Source organism: Heterodontus francisci, chromosome 25, assembly GCF_036365525.1.
Source record: "Heterodontus francisci isolate sHetFra1 chromosome 25, sHetFra1.hap1, whole genome shotgun sequence".
Taxonomy (NCBI): Eukaryota; Metazoa; Chordata; class Chondrichthyes; order Heterodontiformes; family Heterodontidae; genus Heterodontus; species Heterodontus francisci.
Genome location: NC_090395.1, coordinates 53084141 through 53101803, shown reverse-complemented (window position 1 = coordinate 53101803; position 17663 = coordinate 53084141). Strand labels below are relative to the sequence as shown.

General features: G+C 45.2%; 1 protein-coding gene across 2 annotated transcripts in view; it reads right to left on the bottom strand.

Annotated features, from left to right (window-relative positions):
- Positions 1-17663, bottom strand: part of kif21b (kinesin family member 21B) — a 168704-nt gene that overhangs the window by 68191 nt on the left and 82850 nt on the right. For both annotated transcript variants that reach the window (XM_068057204.1, XM_068057205.1), the window contains exons 13-15: positions 15199-15307; positions 12775-12963; positions 9314-9513 (exon numbers count right to left, since the gene is read on the bottom strand). In XM_068057204.1, the coding sequence (XP_067913305.1) occupies positions 9314-9513; positions 12775-12963; positions 15199-15307 (498 nt within the window). The remainder of the gene's footprint in view (positions 1-9313; positions 9514-12774; positions 12964-15198; positions 15308-17663) is intronic.

The window sequence follows — 17663 nt, the reverse complement described above, 5'->3', positions numbered from 1 at the left end:
CTCACCTGCTGTCTCTCCTCAAGCAGTACCTGAAATGCTTCCTCCTCTACTAAAGGCCAAAAGTACCCACACAGATGCAGGTGCAGCAATCTTTGGAAAATCTCTCATGGGTTCCAGAGATCCAGAGGTGTCGGCCAAAAATCTTCGAAGTCAGAACATGGATTAGGGCAGCCTGCATCTACCTCTACTGAGACCACAGTGGTAGCACCACATAGAAGTGATAGACAAAGGAAGAGAAAGGATTCGCATTTCACCAAGGGTATACACATGGGTATTTGTGAAAATGTCAAAGAACAAAGAACAAAGAAAATTACAGCACAGGAACAGGCCCTTCGGCCCTCCAAGCCTGCGCCGATCCAGATCCTCTATCTAAACCTGTCGCCTATTTTCTAAGGGTCTGTATCTCTTTGCTTCCTGCCCATTCATGTATCTGTCTAGATACATCTTAAAAGACGCTATCGTGCCCGCGTCTACCACCTCTGCTGGCAACGCGTTCCAGGCACCCACCACCCTCTGCGTAAAGAACTTTCCACGCATATCCCCCCTAAACTTTTCCCCTCTCACTTTGAACTCGTGACCCCTAGTAATTGAATCCCCCACTCTGGGAAAAAGCTTCTTGCTATCCAACCTGTCTATACCTCTCATGATTTTGTACACCTCAATCAGGTCCCCCCTCAACCTCCGTCTTTCTAATGAAAATAATCCTAATCTACTCAACCTCTCTTCATAGCTAGCGCCCTCCATACCAGGCAACATCCTGGTGAACCTCCTCTGCACCCTCTCCAAAGCATCCACATCCTTTTGGTAATGTGGCGTCCATAACTGCACGCAGTATTCCAAATGTGGCCGAACCAAAGTCTTATACAACTGTAACATGACCTGCCAACTCTTGTACTCAATACCCCGTCCGATGAAGGAAAGCATACCGTATGCCTTCTTGACCACTCTATTGACCTGCGTTGCCACCTTCAGGGAACAATGGACCTGAACACCCAAATCTCTCTGTACATCAATTTTCCCCAGGACTTTTCCATTTACTGTATAGTTCACTCTTGAATTGGATCTTCCAAAATGCATCACCTCGCATTTGCCCGGATTGAACTCCATCTGCCATTTCTCTGCCCAACTCTCCAATCTATCTATATTCTGCTGTATTCTCTGACAGTCCCCTTCACTATCTGCTACTCCACCAATCTTAGTGTCGTCTGCAAACTTGCTAATCAGACCACCTATACTTTCCTCCAAATCATTTATGTATATCAACAAACAACAGTGGTCCCAGCACGGATCCCTGTGGAACACCACTGGTCACACGTCTCCATTTTGAGAAACTCCCTTCCACTGCTATTCTCTGTCTCCTGTTGCCCAGCCAGTTCTTTATCCATCTAGCTAGTACACCCTGGACCCCATGCGACTTCACTTTCTCCATCAACCTACCATGGGGAACCTTATCAAACACCTTACTGAAGTCCATATATATGACATCTACAGCCCTTCCCTCATCAATCAACTTTGTCACTTCCTCAAAGAATTCTATTAGGTTGGTAAGACATGACCTTCCCTGCACAAAACCATGTTGCCCATCACTGATAAGCCCATTTTCTTCCAAATGGAAATAAATCCTATCCCTCAGTATCTTCTCCAGCAGCTTCCCTACCACTGACGTCAGGCTCACCAGTCTATAATTACCTGGATTATCCCTGCTACCCTTCTTAAACAAGGGGACAACATTAGCAATTCTCCAGTCCTCCGGGACCTCACCAGTGTTTAAGGATGCTGCAAAGATATCTGTTAAGGCCCCAGCTATTTCCTCTCTCGCTTCCCTCAGTAACCTGGGATAGATCCCAGGTTATGAAGTTATGAAGTTTCCTTTTTTTAAAAAATGAACTCACATCAAACGTATTATTTTGTACCAGTCTGCCACATTGGCCACTGTTGCATGCCGAGTGCCAACTCTTTTGATGATGAACATGAAGAGTGAATTGACAGGGACCAATGGATGCATATGCATCCACGTGTAACTGATCGATGGTCAGTTACAGAGCTACTTTGTGTCAGTGGGGGTGGGTGAGGCTGGCGAGAAAGAGGGGCCAAGGATGTGATAGTTACTTTGTTCCAGTGAGTGTCTAAATGAACCTCTGAGCTGCTAGGATATCTCTGGCAGCTCGAGTAACAACGTGAGCAGCTGGTCTGACGTTGGATGCTCCTTCTTCATCTTCCTCTCTTTTGAAATCCTCAGCAGATGATGGGTGATTAAGGGTTTGTTTCTTCTCCAGCTGAAGTCCTCGCTGCTGCACTACGTTGTGCAGAACACAGCACACAACGATTTTTCTAAAGAAAAGCAAAATACTGCAGATGCTGGAAATCTGAAATAAAAACAAGAAATGCTGGAAATACACAGCAGGTCTGGCAGCATCTGTGCAGAGAGAAGCAGAGTTAACGTTTCAGGTCAGAGACCCTTCTTCAGAACTGACAAATATTAGAAATGTAAAAGGTTTTAAGCAAGTAAAGCAGGGTTGGGGCAAGAGATAACAAAGACGAAGGTGTTGACAGACAGGGTCACAGAGAACAACTGACCGGAAGGTCATGGAACAAGGGCGAACGGTATGTTAATGGTGTGCTGAAAGACAAAGCGTGAGTACAGAGAGGGTGTGAATGACTGTAGAGCACAGAGCACTCCAAGCACTAACATAAAAAAGCACATTAAAAAAAACAAAACAGTGGGTAAGCACAGTGGAAACAAACTGAAAAAACTAAAATAAAATAACCAAATAAAAAAGGATAAAGAAAAAAAGAAAAAAATAACAACATAAAAAGGGGGATCCTGCCATGCTCTGAAATTACTGAACTCAATGTTCAGTCCGGCAGGCTGTAGTGTGCCTAATCGGTAAATGCGGTGCTGTTCCTCGAGCTTGCGTTGATGTTCACTGGAACACTGCAGCAATCCCAGGACAGAGATGTGAGCATGAGAGCAGGGGAGTGTGTTGAAATGGCCAGCAACTGGAAGCTCGGGGTCATGCTTACGGACTGAGCGGAGGTGTTTCGCAAAGCGGTCACCCAATCTGCGTTTGGTCTCCCCAATGTAGAGGAGACCACATTGTTACAGTATACTAAATTGAAAGATACAAGTAAATCGCTGCTTCACCTGAAAGGATTGTTTGGGGCCTTGGATAGTGAGGAGAGAGGAGGTAATTGGGCAGGTATTACACTTCCTGCAATTGCAGGGGAAGGTGCCATTCGAAGAGGACGAGGTGGTGGGGGTAATGGAGGAGTGGACGAGGGTGTCACGAGGGAATGATCCCTTTGGAATGCTGATAGGGGAAGGGAGGGGAAGATGCGTTTGCTGGTGGCATCACGCTGGATGAGGCGGAGGATGATCCTTTGGATCTGGAGGCTGGTGGGGTGGAAAATGAGGACAAGGGGAACCCTGTCGCAGTTCTGGGAGGGAGGGGAAGGGGTGAGGGTAGAGGTGCGGGAAATAGGCTGGACACGGTCGAGGGCCCTGTCAACCACAATGGGGGGGAAATCCTCGGTTGAGGAAAAAGGAAGACATATCGAAAGTACTGTCGTGGAAGGTAGCATCATCAGAGCAGATGCGTCGGAGATGGAGAAACTGGGACAATGGAATGGAGTCCTTCCAGGAGGCAGGGTGTGAAGAAGTGTAGTTGAGGTAACTGTGGGAGTTGGTGGGCTTATAATGAAAATTCGTAGACAGCCTATCACCCAGAGATGGAGACAGAGAAGTCGAGGAAGGGAAGGGAAGTGTCAGAGATGGACCATGTGAAGGTGAGACAAGGGTGGAAATTAGAAGCAAAGTTAATAACGTTTTCGAGTTCCGGGCAGGAGCAGGAAACGGCACCGATACATCAATGTACTGGAAAAAGAGTTGGGGGAGGGGGCCTGAGCAGGACTGGAACAAGGAATATTATTCTAAAGATCCTTGCTGGCAAGTACTGAAGGACCCCTCCAGATTGTCCAGGAACGTGAAGCCCATCTTGAGCATACCAATGGCTTGCTCAATGGCGCAGTTGGCTGCCATGTAGCTGTCATTGTAGGGCTTTGGGGTTCATTGATCTTGAACCTCAGAAATACCATCAGCTAGGTTTGAAGAGGGTATCCTTTTTTGCCCAGTGGCCATCCCTTAAGGGTAGTTGCAGATACAAACAGGTCGGGGGTATGAAAGCATCATGGCAGCTGCCAGGGAATCTAGTGCAGACCTGCATGAACCTTTTCTTGTGGTTGTACACCAGCTAACCATTGATGGAATGAAATCCCTTGCAGTCAACAAATACTCCTGGTTGATCTGGAGGTGCTTAGATGTGTGCAATCAATGTGTGCTTGCATCTGGCACCCTGTACCTATGGGAAGCCAGCCAGAGATGCTCATTCGAGTGGTCACTCATTCTGGCTACTGTCATTACAGGGAAGTTAACAAAAACTCGCATCCCTGGCAAACAATCCATCCAATATGTCTCTGGTAGCTCCCGAGAAGGAACAAGATGCAAAAATGATGAGGGCATTGGTGACATGCACAGCCAATGGTAACACATGGCCATCAGGTCCAGCAGAACGCAGGTCTTCTGGGAGGCTGCCGATGTCTGCCATCATCTCACATGATAATCTCAGCCTCCTGAAAGACTGATCTTGCAAGAAATCAAGGAAATTGAGCATCTGTCTGTACTACCGATCCCTACGTGCCCTAGAGTAGGTGGTGGGAGCCATATTCTTGAACTGCCGCAGTCTGTATTGTGCCGGTACTCCCACAGTGCTGTTAGGTATGGAGGTACAGGATTTTGACCTAGTGAAGATGAAGGAAAGGTGATATATTTCCAAGTCAGGATGGTGTGATTTGGAGGGAAACTTGAAGGTGTGGTGTTCCCAAGTTCTGCTATCCTTGTCCTTTTAGGTCATAGAGGTTGTGGGTTTGGACAGGTTATCCAAAGGTTATAGGTCATCTCTTAGATGGGTAGTGCCTCCTGTGAACTCGCTCCTTCTGTTGCTGCCCTCTCTGTATCCCCCCGCAGCTCCCTCTACAGCACACCCTTGCTACTTCTGATTTCCTTCGACTGGACTCTGGACGAGGAAAACAGTCATGGCGCCACCCATCCTGATATTGTGTGTGTGAAAACCTCTAAACCGTACAAATAAGTCTCTCACAAGTATTCTCCCGAAGCATTTTTGTTACGAATAGCAGGAAGATGGGGTGGATGACTTTTCATCTCTCAACCGACCATAAACAGTGGGCTGGAATTCTAAACTAAACTAAACTCGCTGTCGATCTCGGCAGCAAGCTTCAAAAATGACGGTCTGCCAGTGCTGCCCGCACGTCACGGAGCTGCCGCAATATTCACCGCAGCGGCTCATTTAAATGGCCAGGGTGGACTGCCCACCCTGATGACATTAAAGGGGCGGGCGATCCTTCCCCGGCAACAGCATCAGATGCCACTGCCATTTTTAAAGGGCTTCGAGCCCTACATTACAATTTAAATTTTTAAAGATACAGTGCTTTTAAAAAATGAAATAAATTTATCCTGACCCTCTCCTACCCATCCCCCACAAACCATGGAAATAATATCCTGCCCTCTCCTCCCCCAAAACACTTACCTTGTGCTCCCGACCTACTGCCCCTTCACAAAGTTCATCAACTTTAAACATTATCCCTTCCCACCACCCCCGAGACCAATAAAATTAGTTTTACCCTGCTCCCCCACTGAGAAACTTACCTGCTTACCCCTCCCCACCTTAGATCAACGGACAGAGGTCTGAACAAATAACAAAGAACAGTACAGTACAGCACAGAAACAGGCCATTCGGCCCTCCAAGCCTGCGCCGATCTTGATGCCTGCCTAAACTAAAGCCTTCTGCACTTCCGGGGACCGTATCCCTCTGAAGGTGCGGGAGTGCCGGCCACCAGCACCAATATGGCACCTGAACGGATGGCGGGAGCGGGTAAGTAAGCAATTCACTTATTTTACTCAATTAACATATTTAAATTTTGGTGTTGTCGCCGGACCGCTGGGGGGCCGCCACGAGGCCTTGCTGCCACTGGCAAAATTGGGCTGGGCCTTCCTGGCATCAAGGCCCAGGGCGGGCCTCTGCCAGAGGCATTTTCTGGCCCTCACCCCGGCCACAACTCCTGACATCGGTGGGGGGGGGTGGCTGTAAAATCCAGCCCAGTATTTCTTTCAAAAGGAAGTATTGTTTTAGTCCCTGAGTGTTTTAGAGGTCAAATAAACAGACAAACGACAGGTTTTCTCATAGGATTAAAAGAAAGATAAATTATTCATTAAACAATACCCAAGCTATTTGGAACCTCACCCACTTACACATGCACACACACGAGAAATAGAGATGAGACAATAGCATGCATTTAAGTCTTGACTGTTGTAAAAAAAATGTTCACTGTGAAACCTTCTTGGTTTTCCAGAAGGAATTTTTTAAACAGCGGTGCAGGCCTGGCGCTCCTTTTCTTGGTTCACATAAATATTGCAGACTCTTCTGGTTAAGATTCAGTGAAAGTCAGTGGCGAGAAATCCGATTACAGTTTCTCAGGTGGGGAGTTTTCAAGATCACCTTGCAGTCACTGCCTTTGTGGTTTAATATGTTACAGGCAGGGTCTTCCTCTTGGCTTGAATGGATCTCTCAGCTCCCTCACTGGCTGGCTTGTTGATAGAGTGTTTCAGAGAGCTCTTTTTAAAAAAAATCTTATCAGGCTGCATTCTGGTTAGGTGACCTCTGGTGTGTTCATACAATGGGCTGGAATTTATAGAGCCTTGACATCGGAATCTGTGGCAGGGGGTGGATAAAAACTGCCCCGGACGAGGCCCGCCATGGACCTCGACACCGGTAAGGCCCAGCCCGATATTGCCAGCGGCAGCAAGGCCTCGTGGCGGCCCCCCCCCCGCCGCTCAGCGATGGCACCATCATTTAAATAAATTAACTTGCCTGAATAAATGAGTCTTCTGTCACCTCCTGAAGTCCCGCCGCAATCTTCACCCAGGCGGTCGGCACTGCCATGCCTTCAGAACCCCGCCTGGGGAAACAAAGTGCAACACTGGTGGGGGTGGGGGGAGGAGGTAACTTTCTCAGTGCGGTGGGGTGGGGGGGGGGTGAAAAATAGGTTCAAATGAGCGTCATGGGTTTAGGGAATGGTGGGAAGTGTTATAGTTTAAAGTTTGTGCTTTTTTTTGGGGGGGCAGATTGTGAAGTTAAGTGTTTTGGGGGCAAAAAGGGCAAATAATTAAATTAATTGATTTTTTTGGGGGGGTGAGTAGGAGAGGGGCAGAAGAAATGTATTTATTTATTTTAATTCAATGCCACTTTAAATGTTTAAAATGTCCCGGTAGGGCTGACAGCCCTTTAAAAATGGTGTCAGCACCTGCGCACAGGCAGCTGTCGCCATTGCTGGGGATGGACAGTCCTCCCCCTCCACGTGATCAGGGGGGCCTACCGCCAGGCTATTTCAATGAGCCTCCATGCTTGGAATAGCAGCGGCTCTTTGGCATGCCGCCATTTATTTCACCTGCCATCGAAATCCAAAATCGGCAGCGGGCTTATGAAATCCAGCCCAATAGAGTCATAGAGAGATACAGCACTGAAACAAGCCCTTCGGCCCACTGAGTCTGTGCTGACCACCAACCACCCATTTATACTAATCCTACATTAATCCCATATTCCCTACCACATCCCCACCTTCCCTCAATTCTCCTACCACCTACCTACACTAGGGGCAACTTACAATGGCCAATTTACCGATCAACCTGCAAGTCTTTGGCTGTGGGAGGAAACCGGAGCACCCGGCGGAAACCCACGCGGTCACAGGGAGAACTTGCAAACTCCACACAGGCAGTACCCAGAACTGAACCCAGGTCACTGGAGCTGTGAGGCTGTGGTGCTAACCACTGTGTCACTGTGCCGCCCAATGTCTTTGAACATGTGGCTATTGTTACACAATGGGGTTTGAATGTGGCTTATCAGGAAAAGTGGTGTTATGTCCCACCAATTATCTTGGCTTTGAATCTGGAGTCTCCCTGTTTGCCTTTGTCAACCCGTTTCTTGAAGATAAGAGCCATTTAGCATTTATTTAGCATTTAGCGTTTATCATTGTAATGTGCTTCCCAGGACTAGTCCAGACGCGATGATGGGTTTAATCTCCAACAGTAATGATGTATATCAGGAGAGGTCACCTTACCTCTTATTCCGTCTTGTCTGCAGCAAAAATTGCAAAATCAGGAAAACCCATGCAGGAGTTCAAATCGCAGTGAAAATCTCTTGAAATCACACTAATTTAAATACTAAACTCACTAACCCGCCTCTACAGAGGGGGTGACTCACATGCCCCCAAACTTACCTGGTTAAACAAGAAGTAAGCACATTCATGGCAGATTGGGTTCGTGTTTCAGATTTCTGCCAGTTTAACACACCCACCACCCCCATGGGGGTGAAAATTACCCATCCCATCCCAACCTTGTGTCCTGAAACACATGAACAGGAATGATATTCTATTAATTAGTATCAATAATAGTTCTATTCATTACACGGATTGAAATTAAAATAGTCATCCAGCTCGCTCAATGGTCTTCTGGTGAAGTCAGTGTGCAGCTGAGCTAAAAGAACAAAGTTCCAGGTTTAATCATTGCTTCTCGCTGAGTTACCTGATATTACCCACATGGTAGTAGATGTCATCATGTTTGGGAGTTGGAGTAGTAAATCAACCAGGGATCTCATTTCCTCATCACTATCCTCTGGAAAGTAAGTGTGTGTGTGTGTCTGTGTGTGGACATTGTGCGAGGACAGGAAGAGGCTTGGCTATAGTTTGCCATCCCTCATGGTCAAATATTCACTGTCTTGGCTAATACATTTATAATGGACAGGATGGCAAGATAATGGAGGGTTGTTATAGAGTCATAGAGAAATACAGCACTGAAACAGGCCCTTCGGCCCACCGAGTCTGTGCCAACCAACAACCACCCATTTATACTAATCCTACATTAATCCCATATTCCCTACCACATCCCCACCATTCTCCTACCACCTACCTACACTAGGAGCAATTTACAATGGCCAATTTACCTATCAACCTGCAAGCCTTTGGCTGTGGGAGGAAACCGGAGCACCCAGCGGAAACAGGGAGAACGTGCAAACTCCACACAGGCTGTACCCAGAACTGAAACCGAGTCGCTGGAGCTGTGAGGCTGCAGTGCTAACCACTATGCCGCCCCTGTTGGTGATTGTATAAACATATCCCAGGAAGTATTCCATGCCTGCAGCAGTGAAACGAGGAAAATTGGCAAAAGAAATTGTGTATGTGTTACCTTGGTTTTCCTCATTTCAGCCACTTCACTCTGCAGTTTCCTCAGCTCTCGTTCATACCGAGTTTGATTCTTCAGGAGGCGTGCATGCTCTTTCTGTGCTACCTGCAGTTTCTGGAGCTCTCGATTCATTTCCTTCAATTTCTTCTCATAGTCTGCTTTAATCTTGCTGGCTCGCTCTTCTGTGTTGCATTCCATAGATCCTGAGCAAAGAATCACAAAAATAATTCAACAGTTTACCAATTTAAGGTTCAACCTAGGGCTGGAATGCTAGCATAGTGCAGTGGTGCACCATCATTCCATGCTTGAGATCTAGGAGATGAGATTATACAAGACAGTTCCAGACAGGAGATTTCCAATTTCAGTTCGGCCATTGTGTAGAAGTTCTTCAATTTGGGAGGAAATTGGCAGGGTTGATGGGGGTGGCTGCAGGGACGGAAGGAAAGATAGAAAGCTGGTGAAAGAGGGAAAATTGGAGAGCGCCAAAACAGGCCACTCCCGCAACTCAGCAGAAGTCTTTACATTTGTGAACTCAGTGCCCTGAAGGAACACCAAACCGCATTGTTACAAAGAGAAAATGGGTGTCTTAACCTTTTCAACTGCAACAGCAGAGCTGGCTTTTAAACACTCCCCAACCCCCGCCTCTTACAGGAGGGCTGCCTGCCTGTAATCGGGAAAAGAAACATTCATCTTCTAAGAAGACTATAAAGTGTATGAAATAAAAACAAAAAGTGCTGGAAATACTCAGCAGGTCTGGCAGTATCTGTGGAGAGAGAAGCAGAGTTAACGTTTCAGGTCAGTTATCTTTCATCAGAACCGATTTCCAGCATCTGCAGTATTTTGCTTTTATTATAAAGTGTATGATCCTAGCTCATTGAAGGTGGTGGCCTTGGAAGTGTAATGCATCCCCAAGAGGGAATTACTTCTAAAACCTGGGTTGCATGCCATTTAAAAGTATGCAAAATAACTTCTCACTCACTATTTTTCTTTTTAAAAGGACAATTAGCTCACAACCAAAAACAAGGAAGTACTACCTCAATCCCCCAGAGTCCTGCTATAATTCATCAGCCAGCCATCTCAGAAGATGCTACCACTTTAGAAGAACTAGGAGCCCAAGACTGAATAGGCACACAGGAGACCACAATGCCCTCAAATAGCAAGAACACGTTAGCTTTACTGTCAGTGAGATATATTTATTACTGACGGGATATGTGCAGAATGATTTGGGGCAAGGTGAGGGAATGCCTACACAAAAAGGGACAGAATGACCTCTAAGTGGCAGCCTTGGAAGTTATGCAGCAGAGCTACATGTCAGCATGCAAATGAGTTGAATTTGATGCCAAAAGGGGGCTCTGCTAGCAGGAATTATCTGGCAATGGGTTCTTAAGTCAGCCGACGGTCTCCCTTTTGCGCTGTATCTATAGCTCTACAGCAGATGGCACAACTCAGTTACTGCTTTGAGAGAGAAGCAGAGCTATTTTGAACACTGCTCTCAATTGCAGTAATCCATCTAGCATCTGGAGTCATGAAGGCGTGGGTACCACCAGACAGGCACCAGAGGTCAACTACAGTGACTACCGTGGCATCTCTGCAGTAGTCTCCCCGATTATCCCCCTCAAAGCAGAGGAACAAAGGAAAGAACACCATTGATTTTAGAAATGCAGCTTGCAACCATAAAACTTAAAAGAAAAGTCAAAAAGCCTTTAATAATACTTCAAAATAATTTTAACGTTCGTAACTATATACTTTAAATATACTTTAAAAAGCAATTTGAAGAAACCTAAAAAAAAATCCGAAAAGCAGTTCTAAATACTTAAAATGAGTTTACATACTTAAAAAATATTTTTAAAAAACTGATATAATGCTAATAATCCGTTGAAGATCCAGAGTTTCATTGGGGTTCTAAAATGCCACGGTCTATCTAAAGCAGGTGTCAATACCTCTTCCCCAAGGTGTTCTGTTTTGCATGGCCACAGGATAATAAGTGAGAGAAATGTTTTCCAGCATGCAACCCCATGGCCTACCATAATTTATATGTAGCCAGGCCAGGGTGCAGTAGCTGAAGATATCTACCACTAAAAAGGAATATTATGCTGGGATACCTAAGGGACAGAGACCTGGGGGTAGATTTTAACTTTGAGTGATAGTGTAAAGCATGTTGTAGCAAAATGATGGATCATTTTATGGGCTGCATTTTAACAGTCCTCCACCAAAGTAGGTGGGGGACGTAAAAAAATTCAGCCCGCCCACATGGGCGCTGTGTCACGAAGCCGCTGTGATTTCAAACGAGGCGGCTCACTTGCATGGTCGCGATGCCCGCCCACCCACCCCCCACGATGATGTGGAGGGAGCGGGCGAGCTGTCGCAGGCAATGGCATCCGGCGCAATTTTTAAAGGGCTTACAGTCCTCAACGCACACTTAAAATTTAAAGGGACAGATAAGTTTAAGTTTCCAAAAACTAAAAGAAATAAACGTACCATCCCACCCCCCCAATGGTAAATCATAACATTCCTGCCCTTTTCCCTCGTAGAATACAGATATTCAAAATTTGACCTTCCCCCACCCCCCACCAAAGTTCAGCACCTTTGCCCTTTACCCCTTCCCATCACCCCCCCCGACCAAGATGTAGCGTTTTAATCCCACTTCCCCACCCACATAGAGAAAAAAATCCTCCTCCCCCCCTCCCCACAGGTGTCATGCCACATTTCCCCAAATAGGGATTCGAAAGCACGGCATTGTCAGTCACTCGAATGAAGATCGGTGCGGCGATTAAGGAGGTGACAGGACCCTCATTAAATCAGGTATGTAAATTAGTTTACATATTTAAATCGGGGTTCCGTCACCGAGTGGCTGGGCGGCTGCCACAAGGCGTCATCACTGCCGCCGAGATCGGCATGGGGCCTGTCGCCGTCAGGGTCGATGGCTGGCCTCCGCCGCACCGATCTTCAATCTTCATTGCCCCCCCGCCAACGTTCCCGATGCCAGAGGGACTTTAAAATCCAGACCTATATCTCTACCAATTTCTGTTCCATGAAGTCAATGGGCTGAAGTCATAGTTAATTGGGGATCTCTTCTTCCCCTCTGTTAGCCATAATTATTACTTAAAGCATAAAAATGCCTATCAGTCAATGCAGAGAAATGACATACATTCTCTACTCCTCTGGCCAAAAATAAACTGCAACAGAGCCCAGGCCTTTTTTGTTTCATGGGGTGGGTGGTGACATGAATGGAGGTTGGTTTGCTTACCTCCTGCTTACTGGAATTAGTCTGTTAACTGTAACTTAAGTATGTGAATCTGGAAATGTTAGGGCCAATGAAGTAGCTATATTTGCAATCTGTACTGAAAACAATGGTACTTGAGGTTTTTAAGAGCAAAATTTATACACTAGTCCTGAGAGTTCTTTCTCCAGCCACAAAAAATGAATACCCTTAAGTGTAAAAGGGGGGAAAAAGTAACCCATACCAAGGTTCTGGAGAACACGGTCTCTCTCCAGCTGTGTGTCCCGGATCTTGTTCTGTAGCAGGATAAGTTTTTCCTCATACTGCTGTTTCAATATCTGCAATCGCCGCTGGCTATTTTCTAGCTCATCAATGAGTTTTTGTTTGATTTCAATCTCACAAGTTATGTCAGCAAGGTCAGCCTGATAATTGACTGAGAATGAAGCAAAGAAACAAGGGCCAAACAATTAACACAAGTTAACAATCAATAATTCAAATTTCAAGATTGAATTACAGGCTAATAATATTAAATCACTCTAATGCATTTAAGATAATGCAATATTGATAACTCACTAAAAAAAAACAGCATATGTGCTATTACAAGTGGCAGCTGAGAGTGAACCTTAAATATAAGTATGTGAGTTCATCTGCAAAATTAGGAAGCACAACTAAAACTAAACACCACATTGAAAAGCATACACCTCGGACATTTCAGCCAGCCTGTGTAGCTTGGTTACAAATCAGTCAATGTTCAACATAAAGAACGCACATCCAAATGATAAAGGAGGCGATTTGGACCAGAAATAATGTTCTTCAGAAAGTAAACTAACCCAAGTTTTAGCACAGAAACTGCAAGACTAATCAGTAGAGTCATTCAACAGACAGATGTAAAATGCAGTAGGAGGAAACTGACAGAATGTGGGATATAAAATTCAGCTCCAGGCTCAACCCAGGCAGACATTGCTGACCACCTGATCAAGCCTCAGCAGGATACATAGCTAAGAAAGGAAATCTGAATTTTTCTTTGGGTCAGAAAGAAACATAAGTAGAAAAATCTCAGATATTGATACAACTTTATTTCAATCATGATAAACAATGATATAGCAATGGATTAACTAAGTATAGTATTGAATCATCAAAACCAATAATTATTCCAGAACCTTTCATAAGCAGCGATTCATTCAGTTCCTTTTTTGCAGAATTTAATCAGCTTTAGTAAGAGTTCATCCAACATATGTATTAACTTTAGAGGAATTTTTTTTCTTTAATCTCATCTTGCTTGAGGCTTGTCAATAATACACCAAAGTTTTCCCATCTTGTAAATAGACATTAAACCAAAGGATATGTATCTACATTATCTGCAGAATTTAAGCTTTCTATAAAGACTCGGATCTCTCTGATATTCATTTTCTCTCCTGTCAACCTGCACTCAGATTTGAGGACCAGAATATTGCAGTTATTCTTTTCTAAAGCAATGATATCCTAATGAAGGGTCGAGAAATTGAACATTGCCTGAATTGGGGCACAATCCAGGTGCAATGCACACTTCACCTAACTAAAGAGGTTGGTGGCAGGACTATGGGAAAATGGTCTGTTGGCCTCATTGGCATAGTACCGGTGAGCCATGGGTGCCAGTCACGGCCCCAGAGGCAGCTTGTCAGTAACAAGGGGGAGGAACAGCAACCGGCTAGGGTGCTGGCCAAGAGCAGAGTAAATTTGGGGGCAGGGTGAGAGATTGGTGTGGGGAGAGGAATCGGGAGGGTGGCAAGTTTGCAGCATCCTGCAGCAGTAATGCTAAGCTAGGAAGTGCACTCCTGCTCCTCCTGGCTCCACATTCATCTATACTTACCCTTTTGTTTCCAGCCTCCAATGATTCCTTTAAAGACCACTGGTTTGGCTGATGTTTCTTTGAGAAAGGTCAGTTGCAAACCAATTTTGTTGGAAAGGTATCGCAAACCAGCATTAAGCTCTCAAACTGCATAGGCATTGTGCCTAATGCCAGTATATGACAGGTGGTCTGGAAAAATAGAAGGTGTGCTAACCAATATGCATGTGCACTTCTGATGTGGATTCAGTGTATGGGCACCACATGGCATATTGGACCCTGCAATGCTTGCTTTTCCCTGAAATATATTTCACTCTTGCAAGAATATAGCCCTACCAATAAATTATGAATAAATTATTTCTAACTCGCCCAAATGGCAAAGGTGGTTTTGACATTGCCTAATTTACACACGTATTAATCTCTAAAATTTCTGTTCTCTCCTGCCCCCTGAATAAATTCACCTATTTTCCTTTCACTCCTTCAAACAATTGTTTTCATCAACCTCAATTGATTTCTAGTCACGTTTGCTTTCTGATTCCTTATATCTTGCAAAATAATTCTCGTGGCCTTTAAATTATTCTTAAACTACTGTGATCTGTGTCTTGTTATTTTTTTAATGTTTAGTTTTAAAAGGAATTACATTATATAATGGCTTTCACCACCTCAGAGCATTCCAAAATGCTTTTCCGATGCAACAAAAGGCTCTATTTTGTGTCATTAACTACGAATGGGCTGACTCCATCTGAAACTTGTCTTTAAAGTTTCAATTTTCTTCTGTTTTCAGACCTACTTGAAGTCATTCTAATGAGTTGAGCAAGTTCCACTACAGGTTGTGATCATTACCCTTTTCCTCTGATTCTGTATCCGTTTCATCCAGGCTTCCATCACTGTCAAATTCTTCATCATCCCCACCTTCCTCTTCTTCACAGCAACTTTCTTCATGCTCCTCCTCCTGACATTACATAAGGACGCAATGTAGATGGCAAGACAGGTAAACAGTTATGTGATTACTGGGCACAACAACTTGCATTTATAAAGCACTTCTGACATGCAGGAAGACTTGTGAGGGCCTTATGCAATATAGAAAAAGCAGATACAATGAACATTGATCATGAGGAGAAGGGAGACGATTGGGTATTGCCAACATAAATATGTTCTTTCTATTAGTGCCCAGCTGATTTGGATTTCAAGGCATGTACCTAAAGTTAAATTGGAATTTAATTTCCCATTTAGATTTTGTTCTAAGCTCAATTATTTGGGTTTTGTGCTGTTTAGTTTAGCGCAGAGGACAAGAAATAAACAAAGCTCACAGACAGGTTGGTGGTCAGCAGGAGAATAATGTCAGCTTCAAGATAACAGAACATGCTTGAACTGTGGCTAGCTGGCCAAGGACAGAAAGCCGAGATTTTATTAACTGGGTCTTTTTGTAGTCTACTGTTTCACTGTTGGTCTTGCTCATCTGCAGTCAAGGCTGCACCTCTTATTACACAGAAACTGTATATGGAGGCGGGGGTCAGAAGCACAAGACAAGTCTGTTCTTAATGTGCAGATGCAATGGGGCTGATTTTCATGCACTGACATAAATCGGTTCCAAATGGTTTTGAACTTATGCAAATCATGCTTGAATGGTAATGTGCTAATAGTACCCTATTTTCCATGGTCAGCTTATTGTCATAATTATGCAAAGGTCTAGATGCAGGGAGTACACTGATAGCGGGACTGAAAAACTATGTGCAGGCAAAATTCAATGGCATAGGGCAATTAAAGTGGAGTGGCAGAACAGGATATGAAAATTCTTGCATACTTTGGAAAGTTGCAGAAGGTACTGTTACCCAAAGGCAACCTTTTCAGAACTTGAAGGAAGAAGATGGTCAAGAAGTAACAAACATGAACGAAGTGAAAGGAAACCAAAGGTACAGAAGTGATTCTGCTGTCAAGTGATAGTGCAGCCCACCCTGGCTGACAGCTGCTGATAGTGCTGCATGAAACAAGTTGTGAGGAAGGTAACCTACTCCTCACCCCATGCCACCATGTCCATAGGTCAGTATTGAAGCTGGTCTGTAAAGAGTTGGAGATAGCTTGAGGTTGTAGCTGCATAATCACTAACTGTGGCAGCCCTATGCTGCATCTGGCTTCTGTTGATCAGTGATGACAGTTATTTTGGTTATCAACAAGTAGCTTTGAGTAAAGAAATTTCTCCTCATCTCAGTCATAAATAGCCTTATTCAGAGACTGTGGCCCCATGTTCTAGATTCCCCAGTCAGGGGAAACATCTTTTCAGCATCTACCCTGTCAAGTTCCTGAAGAATTTTATGGGCCGACTTCTATAAGCCCGCAGCAGTTTTGTGAAAAAATGGTGGCCTGCCTGTGCGGGCCGCACGCCAAAGAGCTGCCATGATTCCAAGCGCGGCGGCTCATTTAAATAGCCGGGGTGGGGCGCCCCCCCAATCATGTGGAGGAGGGTGACTGTCCGTCCCCGGCAATGGCGTCAGCTGCCTGTGCACAGTCGCTGATGCCATTTTTAAAGGGCAGTTACCCTACCAGGACATTTAAATATTTAAAGTGAAATTGAATTGAATTAAATGGGTGGCGCAGTGGTTGGCACCGCAGCCTCACAGCTCCAGCGACCCGGGTTTGGTTCTGGGTACTGCCTGTGCGGAGTTTGCAAGTTCTCCCTGTGACCTGCGTGGGTTTCCTCCGGGCGCTCCGGTTTCCTCCCACATGCCAAAGACTTGCGGGTTGATAGGTAAATTGGCCATTGTAAATTGCCCCTAGTGTAGGTAGGTGGTAGGAGAATTGAGGGAAGGTGGGGATGTGAGAGGGAAATGGGATTAATGTAGGGTTAGTAGAAATGGGTGGTTGATGGTCGGCACAGACTCGGTGGGCCGAAGGGCCTGTTTCAGTGCTGTATCTCTCTATGACTCTATAAATAGATACATCTAGTCATGCTGGGCCCCCACCTGCCAAGAATGAGGCATATTAAGTTTGCCACATGGACATTAAATTTCAAATTGTTGCTGAGAAGAGAGGGCCTGTTACAAGGGCTGCCAGACACTTGACTGGAAGACATTTACATACCAATAGGGACAAGACAGGTTACTCCCCTTATCCATTTAACCCACAATGGACTTTGTGTACCAGACATTGAAGGCAGGGAAGCGCATTCCAGGCCCTGCTAAGATGATATAGTCCACAGAGCCAAGACGTGGTCAGACCAGCTAGTCACATGACTAATCTGCTTGGTAACCTGGGGTTTTCTGAATTGTACAAACAGTTTGAACTCAGAGTGTCTGTTTGCTCCTGAACTG